Raw genomic sequence first — 12,540 nt, forward strand, 5'->3', positions numbered from 1 at the left:
GAGAGCGCATCCGTTCGGGGAGAGAGCGGCGCCTCCCGCCACAAGGGTGGGGTGAGGTGGGGCGGGGCGCAAGCAGTACCGGTCCGCGCGCTCGAGGTGGCGACGGTTAGTGACGCCATCTCCGGATCCCTCGTCCCGGGGCGCTCCGTGAAGAAGGGGGGGGGGGGGGGGGGGGAGGGGAAGGGACACTGGCCCGTTATCGGCCCTCACCAGCTGCGGCCCTGAGGGGAGTGTTCCCTCCGGGGGGGGTGTGGGTGGGCGGCAAGCCCCACCCAGGGCCCCAGCGCGCGCCGAGCTCTGGCGGCACGCGAGTACAGCCGCCCCAACCAACCCCCGCCGGTAGCTTTTAAACCGGGCGCGCGCGGCACGTAACGGCTTCTGCGCGTGCGCGGCGGTGCGGCGGGAGCCGGCCCAGCGGCTCTCTGTGGCGGCGGGCGGTCGTCCCCCCCCCACCGGCGCTGAGGGGATCCGCGCGCGGCGCCGGCCCTCTCCCTCTCCCCCTCCCCCGGCGCTGAGGGGATCCGCACGCGGCGCCGGCCCTCTCCCCCTCCCCCGGCGCTGAGGGGACCCGCGCGCGGCGCCGGTACTGCCGCCCCTCCGCTGCCGCTCAGGTGGGGACGCTGCTCCGGCCCGGGTGGGCGCTGAGAGACGGGGTGGGGGGTGAGGATGGGCGGCTTCTCCTGTGTCTGGCTCCCAGGTGTCAAGGCAGCCGCCGAGGAGCCCCGCGGGCTGGCGCGGTGTGCAGGGGCGCCCGCCCGCTCGGGGTAGCGGGTCGTTCCTCCCGGTTCCTCCCCCGGTGCGTGGTGGTGTGTTTGTATTGACCCCCGCCCCGGCTGGGAGAGGGGAGCGCGGTCTGGGGGTTAACCACGGCCGGCGCGTTTCGTGACTGGGTGTTGCCGATCTATTTCCGATATTTAAGTGTTTTGTAGGCCTGGGGGGTAGGGCCATAGTACAACGTTGTAAAACTAATCGATTATACTTCAAATTGCAATTTAAAGCTCTACAAAGAAGCCGTGGGGGGAGGGCTACCAAGGATGCCTGCGTGAAAGCAGCTTAATTTATCAAACTGGCTTCATCTGCTGGTTACTGGGTTTTTAAAGTCTGCTTTCACTTAATATAAGCACCCTTTATAAGTGTTTGTGTCCTTTAAAGGACAGCTTATATCCTTACTAGCATCCTTACTTAATATCCTTACGTTTGGAGCCTGGGCTTGTACAAAAATGCATTTTTTAAAGGGCTATTTGTTTAGATTGATTGGGGATACACATATAAAAATTGCTAATGTAATTCTCTTGTGCAGTTGCTCTAATTACCTTGTTTCTGGTGAAATGTTTTTATGTTTGTGACAGTGAAAGACAAGTAATTTTTACTAAAGGCTTAAAATAATATACTGAAGGTAGAGTAAAAATAATAGGTGTTTAAAATGATATTGAGAGCATAATCTGAGGGAACAAACGTACAGGTGAGCTAATTGTTGAAATATTTTGCCACTGAACTTACTGTTGTTATTAAATATTAATTAGATGTTAGAAATTTGAATATTCCATGTTACTGTTTAATCTTCCACCCGAATAAAAAATAGAAAGCGTAGTAAGAGATTAGTTTCTGGCTGTATCTTGAGATCTTTGAAGGCCTTAAACCAACAAGGTTCCATCCAAAGAAAATGAGAGCAAGGAAAGGAGCTTGTGAGGTAAAATGAGTAGTGCAAGTATGAAAGTCAGGGAATCTGAGGTATGAAATCCCCTTCTGCTAGGACCAAGAGGAAAAACAGTCTTAGAAATCAGATGTTGCAAAAATGCTGGAGTGGTCAGTGCAGCCTTTGTTCAGTTTTGCTGGAAAAGTTGTAGCCTTGCTAAAACTAAATAAAATTATATGATGGGCATGCAATCAGAATAATAATTTTTTAAAAATAGCAAGACTAGCCAAGCTTTGATCCCCTGAAAGATTCTGAGGGAGGGGGTTTGGAAGGAGAACTTGTCAGTAAGTAGAAGACAATTAAAAACAATGTGCAAGCAGAAAATGGACTAATTTGGTTTGTTAAGACCAGTCTGGGTCAACCTTTTTTTTTTTTAATGGGGAAGGAATAGAAGGAGTTTGCCTTGAGTTTTACAGGGTTTCTGCCATTGTCTGGGTTGATGTTAAAAACAAGCTACTCAAGTGTGGTCTAAAAATAATTTTTCTGAGATCTTGTACAGCTGATTGAAAAATTGCTTTTGAAGCCGGCTTGTAAATAATTCACTTTTAAACAGGGATGTCGTGAAGTGTCCTCCTAGGGAGTTCTGTTTTGAATGTATTTTCATTGTTTTCTGTAATGGTGAACACAAAATAGATATGTTGCCAAATTGGAAGAATTGCAAGCATTGTACAGCTCAGGGTCAGAATTCAAAATGATCTTGAGAAGATTGATAGCAGATTGGAAATCAATGTAATTAAGCTCAGTTAACAAGAACTGAGGGAAGAAGAGAACACAGGGAGGAAAAATCAAAGGCATAATTAGCGGAAGGGGTATTACTGAAGAGCAAACAGTATCCAAAAAAAGCATTTGAGCACTGTAGTGCATAGTAAATTAAATATTAATTGATAATATGATGACCTTTAAACTAGACAAATGTTATTTTGGCACATTAACAGGTGTGATTAAATATAAAGACAAGGAAAGTGATTGCTCTGGTGAATAAGGCCTTAGTGAAAATGATATGGCTGTTTTTTTAACCATAGTATGTAGACCTCTAGACTCTGCAGGAATATCAGGTTTATAAAACTTGATTTGTGAGGGGAAACTTGAAAGGCGTAGGCACAGTAGAAAAGAAGCAGCTGAGAGCAAACTTGGTAAGTGCCCTCACATCTAAAAAAGGGGTGCTATGTAAAGGCTGGTGATTAGTTTCTGTAGAGCAAGAGAAGAAATCATGCTTGATTTTAGAAGGTAATACTTAGTTTGGATGTTAATGAAAAATGTTGGACTTCAAGGTTGATGAAACACTGAAGCTAGTGACCCACAAAGATTGTGAAATCTCTTTTGTTGGAGAAGTAAATGGCTGGACAGACATCTGTTGAGGACAGTCTGGTCTGTCAAAGATCCTTACAGGTGTGTGTGTAAACAGTTCTGTGCATACTACCACGGTGGAATTGGAAAACTTAATTGCAGAAAATTGCTTTGGAATCTGCAAAAGTTTCCTTGAGCCTGGATTTTTATGGTGCTTTAGTAGGAAAGCACCACAATGTATCCTTCTCTATCTCCTCTGCAGTGTGTTGCGGGAAGAGTATGTATGTGCCTAGTGAAAGATCTGCTTTCAGGTAGGCACCTTTTCAAAGTGTCTTCCACTGGTGTATCTGAGAATGAGCTGGCTGTTTTGATTGTGAGAGGTAGACTGTTGAACCATTTAAATCCATTTCACTCTGTTTATAAACCGTATGTTTGCTTAAACATCTTTAATGGCTGATACTTCACAGGGATTTCTCTGGAAAAGAGCAAACTTCTCTAAGGAAGATGCTGAGGGATAAAGAGTCTAAGGAGGGGGGGAAAAAGGGCTTAGCTGCCTTCTTGTTTTGATCAAAAGGTGTGTGTGCCATATAGTGGAAAGTGGGACAAGTGAAGTTTGAGGTTGATAATGTCATTAAGACATTAGTATAATCAATGTTGTTAATAAGGAAACAGCAGCCTATTAATGGTCTTGGAATAACTGAATTGGAAAATTGGAGATGTTTCCAGCCAATGCTTCTATAGACGCGGTGTGTCTTTCCTTTTTTCGGTACATGTCAGGGAGAAGGGCTTCTAGGTAGATTGCTTGTTTTTACACAGCCTGGAAAAAATAAGGAAAGCCAATTCTCATTCTGTTATCTTCTTGGGCTAAGAAAATGTTTGTATTTTTTAAAATTTATTTTATTTGGTGAGTTAAATTGCTTTTAATGTGTTTGTGTCTTGTCCAAAATGAGATACTTGTGCTTCTGCTAGTAAAATGTCCAAAAGTGTTACGTGAGTGAGCTGACCTGTTGCTGTATTGTTTTTCCTTAGTACTTCTATCAGTTTTCTGCTTTTAAAATTCTTAAGAGTATTGAGAAACTTCAGCAATGCTATCCAGAATGTGTTGGTACTAAGCTGGTTAAACAGAAGTTCTGTCATGAAAAACTGACTTGATTAGTTCAACTTATTTGTTCAAACATGAAAGATTTTCAATCTAATCATCACTAATGCACAATTTGTGGGTGACTTATTTGCCAGCAGTGGTTTGGAGTTGAAATCTCGTGCTTGAGTAGCTTTGCCTGTTACATAGAAGGAAGGAACCTCAGTTTAAGACAGTAGGAAACTTGGATGGTGTCTCTTGCTATATATATTTAAGACCCCCAAAGTATACGCCTCAAACTTTTGTGAAGCAGTGCAATGCAGATCTTGGCAGTGTTATTTGTGACTACCCTGTGAGCGCTGAAGCTTGTAAGACATCTTAACATCATTGTCTTAAGGGACTCTGCATACTTTAAAATTCTAGTAATTTTTTTTAAAAAGCATGTGTAATCAACTTTCTGAGATAACAGAAATTACATTGTACACTCAGATTATTTACCTTATTTTGGTGGATTTTGACAGGATGTTTGCACATTCCTTATGTCTTAAGTTTGTGTTTTTCATTAATCTGACTATAGCTATTTCTAGGAATGAAAATGTAACTAGCAGATTTGGAGTTTTTTGTTAATTTTCTCTTGAAGTCAAAATAATAAAGAAGTGTGAAGACTTGCTGGTGATGATATTCCAGAGTTGTTTTGTATCAAATGAATAATTTAGCTTTATTTTCTGAAGTTGAATTTTCTATGTTTATGTTTAGAGGTGGGAAGAATAGCATTATTGGTTTCTATATAAATCTGAGAATTAAAGTGAATGCAACTCAACCTCTCTTAGTTGGTTTATTGTCACCACAAACATAATGAAATAGTGCAGAGTTAGGACTAGTAGGTGATTTGAGCTTCAAAATTCATAAGTCCTGGAAAATAGTCTCCCCAATGCTTAATAAACATAATTTGAATTTTGGTGTAGGATGGGAGTTGGACTTGGTGATTTTTGAAGGTCGCTTTCACCAATCCAAACCATTCTGTGATTCTGTGAAAAATATTTGGTTTTCAGGTAGCTGTGAATGAAGTGTGTTGTAGTTTTTCCAAGACTGTTTTAAATTCTTAGAAGATTAGAATACTTGTGACATTGTGTTTTACTGAAGTTACTATCAATAAATTTAAAGTTATATTAAGTAGCAAATAGAGTAAGTGATGTATTTTCTATTCTAGTCCATAATCTACAGATATACAGGTTTATGGTGTAGTCAATTCAATAGAGAACAGCTACATTTTAATGAGCCTATTGTCAATACCTGATAAAAGTTTTAAAACAGATAATGCAATATGTTAATACAGTGACTAGATAAGATTTAAGTGCTAATGTCTTGTTGTAGGAATGGCTAAATGGATTGCCTGTTTCATTTTTTTTAGTAGTTTGATATTTTTTTGATTAAAAAAATTTCTGTATGGACAAGGACTCCAAAACATCTTGTTGCGTGAGGTTTGTTTTTAATTGGATAGTATTAGGATTAGTATATCTTTTGAGTTATACAAATATATATCTAGGATTAGCTGTGTAGTGTTCAACCCACTTTTCTGAGAGCATGGTGTTTGAGCAAGGATTTCTGTTTGTGGCCTTTTGTGACACTTGCTGTTGTCAGTACTTAGATTTTACTACACATGTAATTATGTCTTCAGGTTTTTTTTATGGTAGTCAGAACTGCCATCTTGTTTATGAGAAATTAGCAAAAGAACCCTAGAAGTCTGTGTTTGCAGAAAAAAATATTAAAAAAATTTACGAAGGGCCAATAGAAAATCTTTGGCATAGACAGCGATGTACACTACAGAATTCACGTTTCCTGGGTCCGACAAAGTTTTTAGCTGCAGAGTTATTCTTACATGAAAAATCTTGTCTCTGCCTTGTATCACTTCTGTAGTGGGCAAGGTCTGGATCCTGTGGATACCAGCCTAGCTCAGTACCTCATTTGCTATCTAGGAGAGGCACTGGAAGACTTTTTCTGGTCTTAACAGAGCATAATACGAAGTCATGCATGTAAGCAAAGGATTAGAAGTCAACCCTACTTCCCTGACATTTGAGTGCTTTATATTTAATTTTAAGCTTTAATATAGTTCCTTGCATGGAACTTACATGTCTTTGGAATCTTTTTTTTTTTTTTTTTTAAAAAAAGTCTTTTAAGCTACTTTTGAGGAAGCAGTAAGGTGCTCTCTACTATATGAAACCCGATATGATTATGTTGTAGTATATATGGCAATAGTCTAGGTGTTGAGAGTGAATGTGATTACTTGAGGCAGGGCAAGTCACAGGTTAATGGTTCCAGATGAAGTTGTGGAGTTAAGGAAATGGAGCATGGATGAATGTGGCAATAATCAATCCCTACCGAATTAGAGGCTATATGATTTTTTTTTAAACTCCCATTTCTTGCTTTTAAGGAGAAGTATCTCCAGGAGGCTTGCTTTAGCTTCTGAATAGGCTTCTGAATGTGCAGATTAAGAAAACTCTTAAGTGTATGCAGGGGGCAGGGGAAATGAAGTTGTATTGCTAGCCTCTAAATCAACAGGGTCTGTTTTAATTTCTTAAAAACAAACAAAACTGTAAAAAGACAAATTCTGAAACCCTGACTAACTCTGTATGTGTGAATTGGAATGATACAAGTAAAATGTGTCTTATGAATGTTCCAAGTGTGTTTTAAGGACACAAAATTTACGTGTATGTGGAACCTCTTATTTAAAGATACATTTACTTTTTTACTTTTATATACACGTTATTTCATTATATATAAATAAAAAGTTCTACAGACATGCAAAAATGTATACAAATATGTATATGTTTATATGTATAAACCACATATTCTGTAAATTACTGCATAAGTGTGAGGCCAAAGAATTGAAGTGCCTGTATGAACAAACACAACCCTTTAATTTTCCTATCAAGCTAAAAATATATCAACTAACTCACTTGTTTTCTTTCACTAGAATGACTACCCCAAACAAGACACCACCTGGTGCTGATCCAAAGCAGTTAGAGAGGACTGGTACTGTTAGAGAAATAGGCTCACAAGCAGTTTGGTCTCTTTCATCCTGTAAGCCAGGTAAAATCACAACAAATGATGTAAAAACCTGAATGTACATTTTTCTTCTTAGAATATATAGTGGTTTATGTTTTGATAAGAAGACAGATACAGATACAGAATTTTTGATACAGAATGTAGCAGTGAAACCACTGTAGTGTAAGCCGTACGTGTAGCCACTACAAATAATTTTGTCCTAGTCTATATTTGATGCAATATGAAAGTTATATCTACATCAGAAATCGTACAATGAAGAAATATCGCATATTAACAAAACAGATCTTTTACTCATTTTGTACTAAATTGGTTTGGGGTTTTTTTACTTGCACAGTGAACAAACTAAACCATGTGAACAGAAACACAGCACTGAGCAATTGCTTCTATGCTTCAGCATTTTGCCTGCGTATCTTCAATTTTTAACGTAGAAATCAACGCATCTGGGCAACCTGAATGTTCTGTCCAAAACTTTGTGTGGACTTGGCTGTAATAGTGTAGCTCCCTAAAATCCGGCAAGTAAAATGAAATTATCGCAAATGGTCCTGAGATGCAGTTAATGATACTTTGAGCAGGTATAAACTATCAGAATATCTGTATTCTTTTCATTTGAGGTGGTTGAGTTGCTATTTCAGAAACATCTGTTGGAAATTTATCTGGTATCTTGCTGCAGCCTACAGTCAATGATCCCTTTATGTAACAATATTGTGTTCAGGCTGAATGCCTTTGGTCTGATATCCTGGTACCTTACTTGGAGAAAAATAGCATATGGTTTGGTCGCTTCAGACAGAGTGAAGGTAGTTTTTTGTTGCAGTTAAACTTCAACCGCTGAATTAAAACCACAGCTAGTGTAGGCAGTCAATAAAAGGGTGTAATTATTAAAAGGATAGATAATGAGGGAACGGAAAAATTGGGATTTGAAGTTTTTCTTTAAATGTGATGGCATTAAGTTTCGGAATTACTGGTTTTGGCATCTGTTGCTTTTTCTAGCTGCTAACTTGAAAAAGTAAAAAGTATTTCAGGAGACTACTTGAAAAGAAAATGTTATATTTGGCTAAAATTTTATAATAAATGAATGGTCTCTGCTAAAGATTTTCCTTTAAGTTCAGTAGTTAGCTTATAGAATAGGTAGAAAAGCCTAACCATTAAGTATTGTTCTTGCAATTAGTATACATTACTACTTAACCATTTGGAATTCCAGGACATGTTGAATGGCTTCAAACCCCACAGACTTCAATAGGAAATAAGAATGTAAAGACACTTGAGTACTGAGCTTTGATTCACAGATTCCCCTGTTTCAGTTTTGTCACAAAAGCATAGGCACAACTCTGATATCTCTATAATTTAGGATACATATTTTAGTTGGTAATAGCTGAAGAAGACTTACGTCTGTGATGTCTACATCACAAAAATGGCATATTCAAGACTATCACTTTTTTTTTTTTTGTAGGATTTGGAGTGGATCAGTTACGAGATGATAATCTAGAAACTTACTGGCAGTCAGATGGATCACAGCCTCATTTGGTCAACATCCAATTTAGGTATTAAAAGTTACTCTATATGGATGTTGTGGTTTGACCACAGCTGGCAGCTGGGACCATGCAGCCGCTCGCTCAATTCTCACCTCCCCTCTTCCTCCCGCAGGAGTGTAGGGAGAAGAGGGAGAAAAGGAGAGGAAAAAAAAAAAAAAAGCCGAACTCATGGGTCAATATAGACAGTTTAATAGAACAATAATGGAAAGGGAAATAACAGCAATAATAATGGTTAAAAAATGTACAAGATAAAATAATACAACACAAGTGACTCTCACCACCTGGTGAATTGGTTGCCCAGCCCAACTTGAGCATTGATCATGGATTCCTGACCCCTGGACAATCCCCATTTATATACTGAGCATGAAATCTAAGGTATAGAATATTCCCTTGGCCGGTTTGTCCTGTCTGTGCTCCCTCCCAGCTTCTGTGGGAAGCTGAAAAAAGTCCTTGAGTAATATGAACATCACCTGGTAACAACCAGAACAATATGCATTATTGACATTGCTTTCATGCCAAATCTGAAACACAGCAGAAAATTAACTCTGTCCCAGCTGAAAACAAGACAGTGGGTTAGGGTGTTTTGTGTAACTTGGTATTGATTACTGTTCACCAAGATAGGAATTTTGGAAGTGCAAGGACTCTTGGGTTAATCCTATTACCCAACTGATAAGAAGCTGGTTAGATAGCATTTATAAAAATGAGATTTTCAAATGTTACGGTTACTAAATGCCTGAATAAGCAACAAATAGGAATGTTTAATAGTATGTCATTTGTAGCAGTTTCACATTTACCTGCCTATGGTGATATTTTTGTCATGATTTTTCTGTCTTTGAGTGTAATTTGAAGGGTAGATATCTGTTGTTAAAGTAGTCCTGTATGACTTAACAACTGATTGTTTGAGAAACCTTTTCCTGTTCTGTTCTGTGTAGGATGCTTTCAGTCCTTTTTCTTTAATCAGACTCTTAGATTGAGGTTAGATGTTTGTCACCTTTTTTATTTGCTTTCTGGAGAACTCTTTGGTATAGTATTAGAGCCCATAGTTGATAAGCTAAACATATGCTTCATCACACTCAAGTGCTTATTTGGCATCTTGGCCTTTTGTTGTATTTCTTGGTATACTGACGCTTCTGAAGGCAGGCAAAGGAGAACAGTGAAAATCAACTCTGTGTGCATAAGTTAATGTGGAAAAATACCTAGTTGCTTTAACAGCGGGGTATTATAAACCCATAGACACACTTGTATTAAGTTTTAGAGCATTTAAATCCTTAGCTATTACAAACTAGCAACAAACTTCTGAATATTTCTTTACAATGCTTACATAGATTTTGTTGTTTCTTGCAGAAGAAAAACGACAGTGAAGACATTATGTATTTATGCAGACTACAAATCTGATGAAAGCTACACTCCGAGCAAAATCTCTGTCAGAGTAGGAAATAATTTTCATAATCTCCAGGAAATCCGGGTAGGTCAATGATGCTTTGCTTTCTGTCTCATAATAGTGCTCTCTCATTAGGACATCTGATGTAGTAAAATTGTTTTTGGGGGTGAAATATAGCATAGTGATCGGAGGGGGAAAATGGCAGGGTTTATTTTGATGTTTGCTTCTAGTTTTTATCTTGTAAATTTCTTAGGCTGGTTTCTCTTTTTATCAGGCTCCATTACCAATATGGTAATAACAGACTGGATATATAGGTCCCGTAATGGGATAAAGAGTGGGGTTTTCCAGAACAGGGCTGTTTAGAATTGGTTAAACTTTGAACTCACTTAAAGTATCTGCAAACCCTATGCATTGCATACATCAAAGGGGCGACTTAGCTTTTAAATACTTGCATTTTTCAACTTAACTGGAATTCATGCTTTTTTTTTTTTTTTTTGTGAATGGGTTGCTCAGCTATTGATTCTCTTTAGGAATCAGAATTTAGAATTATAGGTTTTAGCTATGGCTGTGCATAAATCTTTGGAATCTGGATTTAATTTCTGGGAGGTTGCATTTACTCTAACTGGTAGTATCTGATTCAAAGCTCACTTCGAGATTTTGGCAAAAAGAAATTGGGACACAAGGCCTGATCATCAGTTATGCAAAGGTTTCTTTGTATTCTGCTGATTAGAGAATCTTCATGTAAGTGAGAATTTGTTACATATTTGCTAGTAGCTGACTGTAGCCTCTACTGATGGTGAGAGCTAGGGGAATTGCAACACTAACTTTTCCAAAATCATACATAAAGCAAGCAGTATGTCTAATGTAAATTACAGTCAGATGTGTTTATAAACGATGCTTTACTCTTTCCAATGCTCTTTTTTTTTTTTTATGCTGGACTGTCATGGAGAAGTAGAAATTTTGGAAGGGATGCAGTATTTTGTTTTTAACAATACAGTGCAAAAATCCTATTTTAATTTCTGTAGATAGGATATTTGATGCTTAAGACTTGGAATGGGTATAGATTTGTAGTGTTCTGTTAATGTTTTAATTTACAAAAGTGTGATAGTCAAAACCAGTATTTTTTCAGGGTAACACTTCTGGCCAGAAAAAATTTCTTTGATGGAACAACTGAAATCAGATTTTTGAGTTGCTTTAACTGCTTAGTTTTGCTAGCCTTTTGGTAAATAGTAAAAGCTGACTTAAAATAATCCATGACCTTTGTAGAATTCCACCTTGTAAACTAATCGGGTTACTCATCAGCAGGTATCTTTCCTAATTTTGAGTTACAGTAGCCTCATGTTTCAGTTTCCTCTTCTCGAGAGCTACTGGCTGATATATTGGGAAGGTTTAACTTACCTCCCTTATGCGGCAGGTATTACAATAACAGAAGGATCAGAATGATGAGAAAAGGGAGGTGCTAAATAGTGGTGTGAATTTTTACTTTTGGCATTTTTATTGTTTTCACTTTGTTTTTCAGTGTTTAAAGATGCAACAAGAGCAACTTATAAGTAGAAGGTTATAGATGCAGCAGGAATAGGAAGTGCAGGAAACATGTCCACCTCTGTGTTGGCACTATGTATCTGTCTATAACTTTTCAGTGATTTGTGATGTTTTCTCAAGTTTTGACCTATACTTTTATCCAAAATCTTAAATGAAAGGGTCTTGGTGTTTTGGGTTTGTTTTTTTTTAATTAATTGAATATTCTTTTGAAAGAACCGAATCATCGCATTACTTTGACTTTAATCAGCTGCAAATTCTGTCTTTTAATTGCATCGTAGCAATTCGGGAGTTACGCATGGTATAGCAGTAACAGCAGCTGGAGCAGTAACCTTGTGCTAGGCTACCGGTCTGTTTTCCGAGTGTCCACTAGATGTCAATGTTGTCTTTAATTATCAGTTTGATTTTCTGCTTGTAGTCTACTCTTCCGATGACTAAATGATTATCCTTTTACAATAATGTTTAGTACAGCATTATACTTATAACTGCAATAATTTCAGTTTCTTATACAGTGGTAAACTTCCACCTTTGAGGGTATATGTTATTAAAGTTCTATAGAAACAATAAAATGTATAATAAGCATGTTAGTCTTCTACAGTCTCTCAGGTAATATTTCTTTAGCTCTTTTCATGCTAAACACAGGATTCGATACACGATGTTATTTAGTTAAAAAAGGCACTTCTAAATGAAACAAGTTACTAGTATCTTCTATAGTGTATTAATATGACTGTAACATGTTGCATGAGAGTAGTAATTCTTATGCATACCACATGCTCTCATACTTTTTTACTTCAAAACTGAGATGAAAATTTGGTCAAGCTGCTTACTAATGAGATACAATACTTTGATGTTGTAAAATACTAGTGACTAACTTTGTCGCCACTGTAATGTTAAATATTGCTATCAATTTTCATATTTCCTAAAGTGCTTGATACTCAGAATATGATTCTTAAATTTTCCTTCA

General features: G+C 38.1%; 1 protein-coding gene across 2 annotated transcripts in view; it reads left to right on the top strand.

Annotated features, from left to right (window-relative positions):
- Nucleotides 1–64: 64 nt before the first annotated feature.
- Nucleotides 65–12,540, top strand: part of ANAPC10 (anaphase promoting complex subunit 10) — a 38,377-nt gene continuing 25,901 nt past the window's right edge. Inside the window, exons 1-4 of one of the 2 annotated variants that reach the window (XM_074154405.1) lie at nt 65–105; nt 7,036–7,151; nt 8,575–8,665; nt 10,001–10,121. In XM_074154405.1, coding sequence (XP_074010506.1) covers nt 7,037–7,151; nt 8,575–8,665; nt 10,001–10,121 — 327 coding nt within the window. In that variant the 5' untranslated portion in view covers nt 65–105; nt 7,036. Of the gene's footprint in view, nt 106–393; nt 612–7,035; nt 7,152–8,574; nt 8,666–10,000; nt 10,122–12,540 lie in introns of those variants that run through there. The other variant, XM_074154404.1, reaches the window with a different exon arrangement.

The sequence above is a fragment of the Numenius arquata genome, chromosome 10, assembly GCF_964106895.1.
Source record: "Numenius arquata chromosome 10, bNumArq3.hap1.1, whole genome shotgun sequence".
NCBI lineage: Eukaryota > Metazoa > Chordata > Aves > Charadriiformes > Scolopacidae > Numenius > Numenius arquata.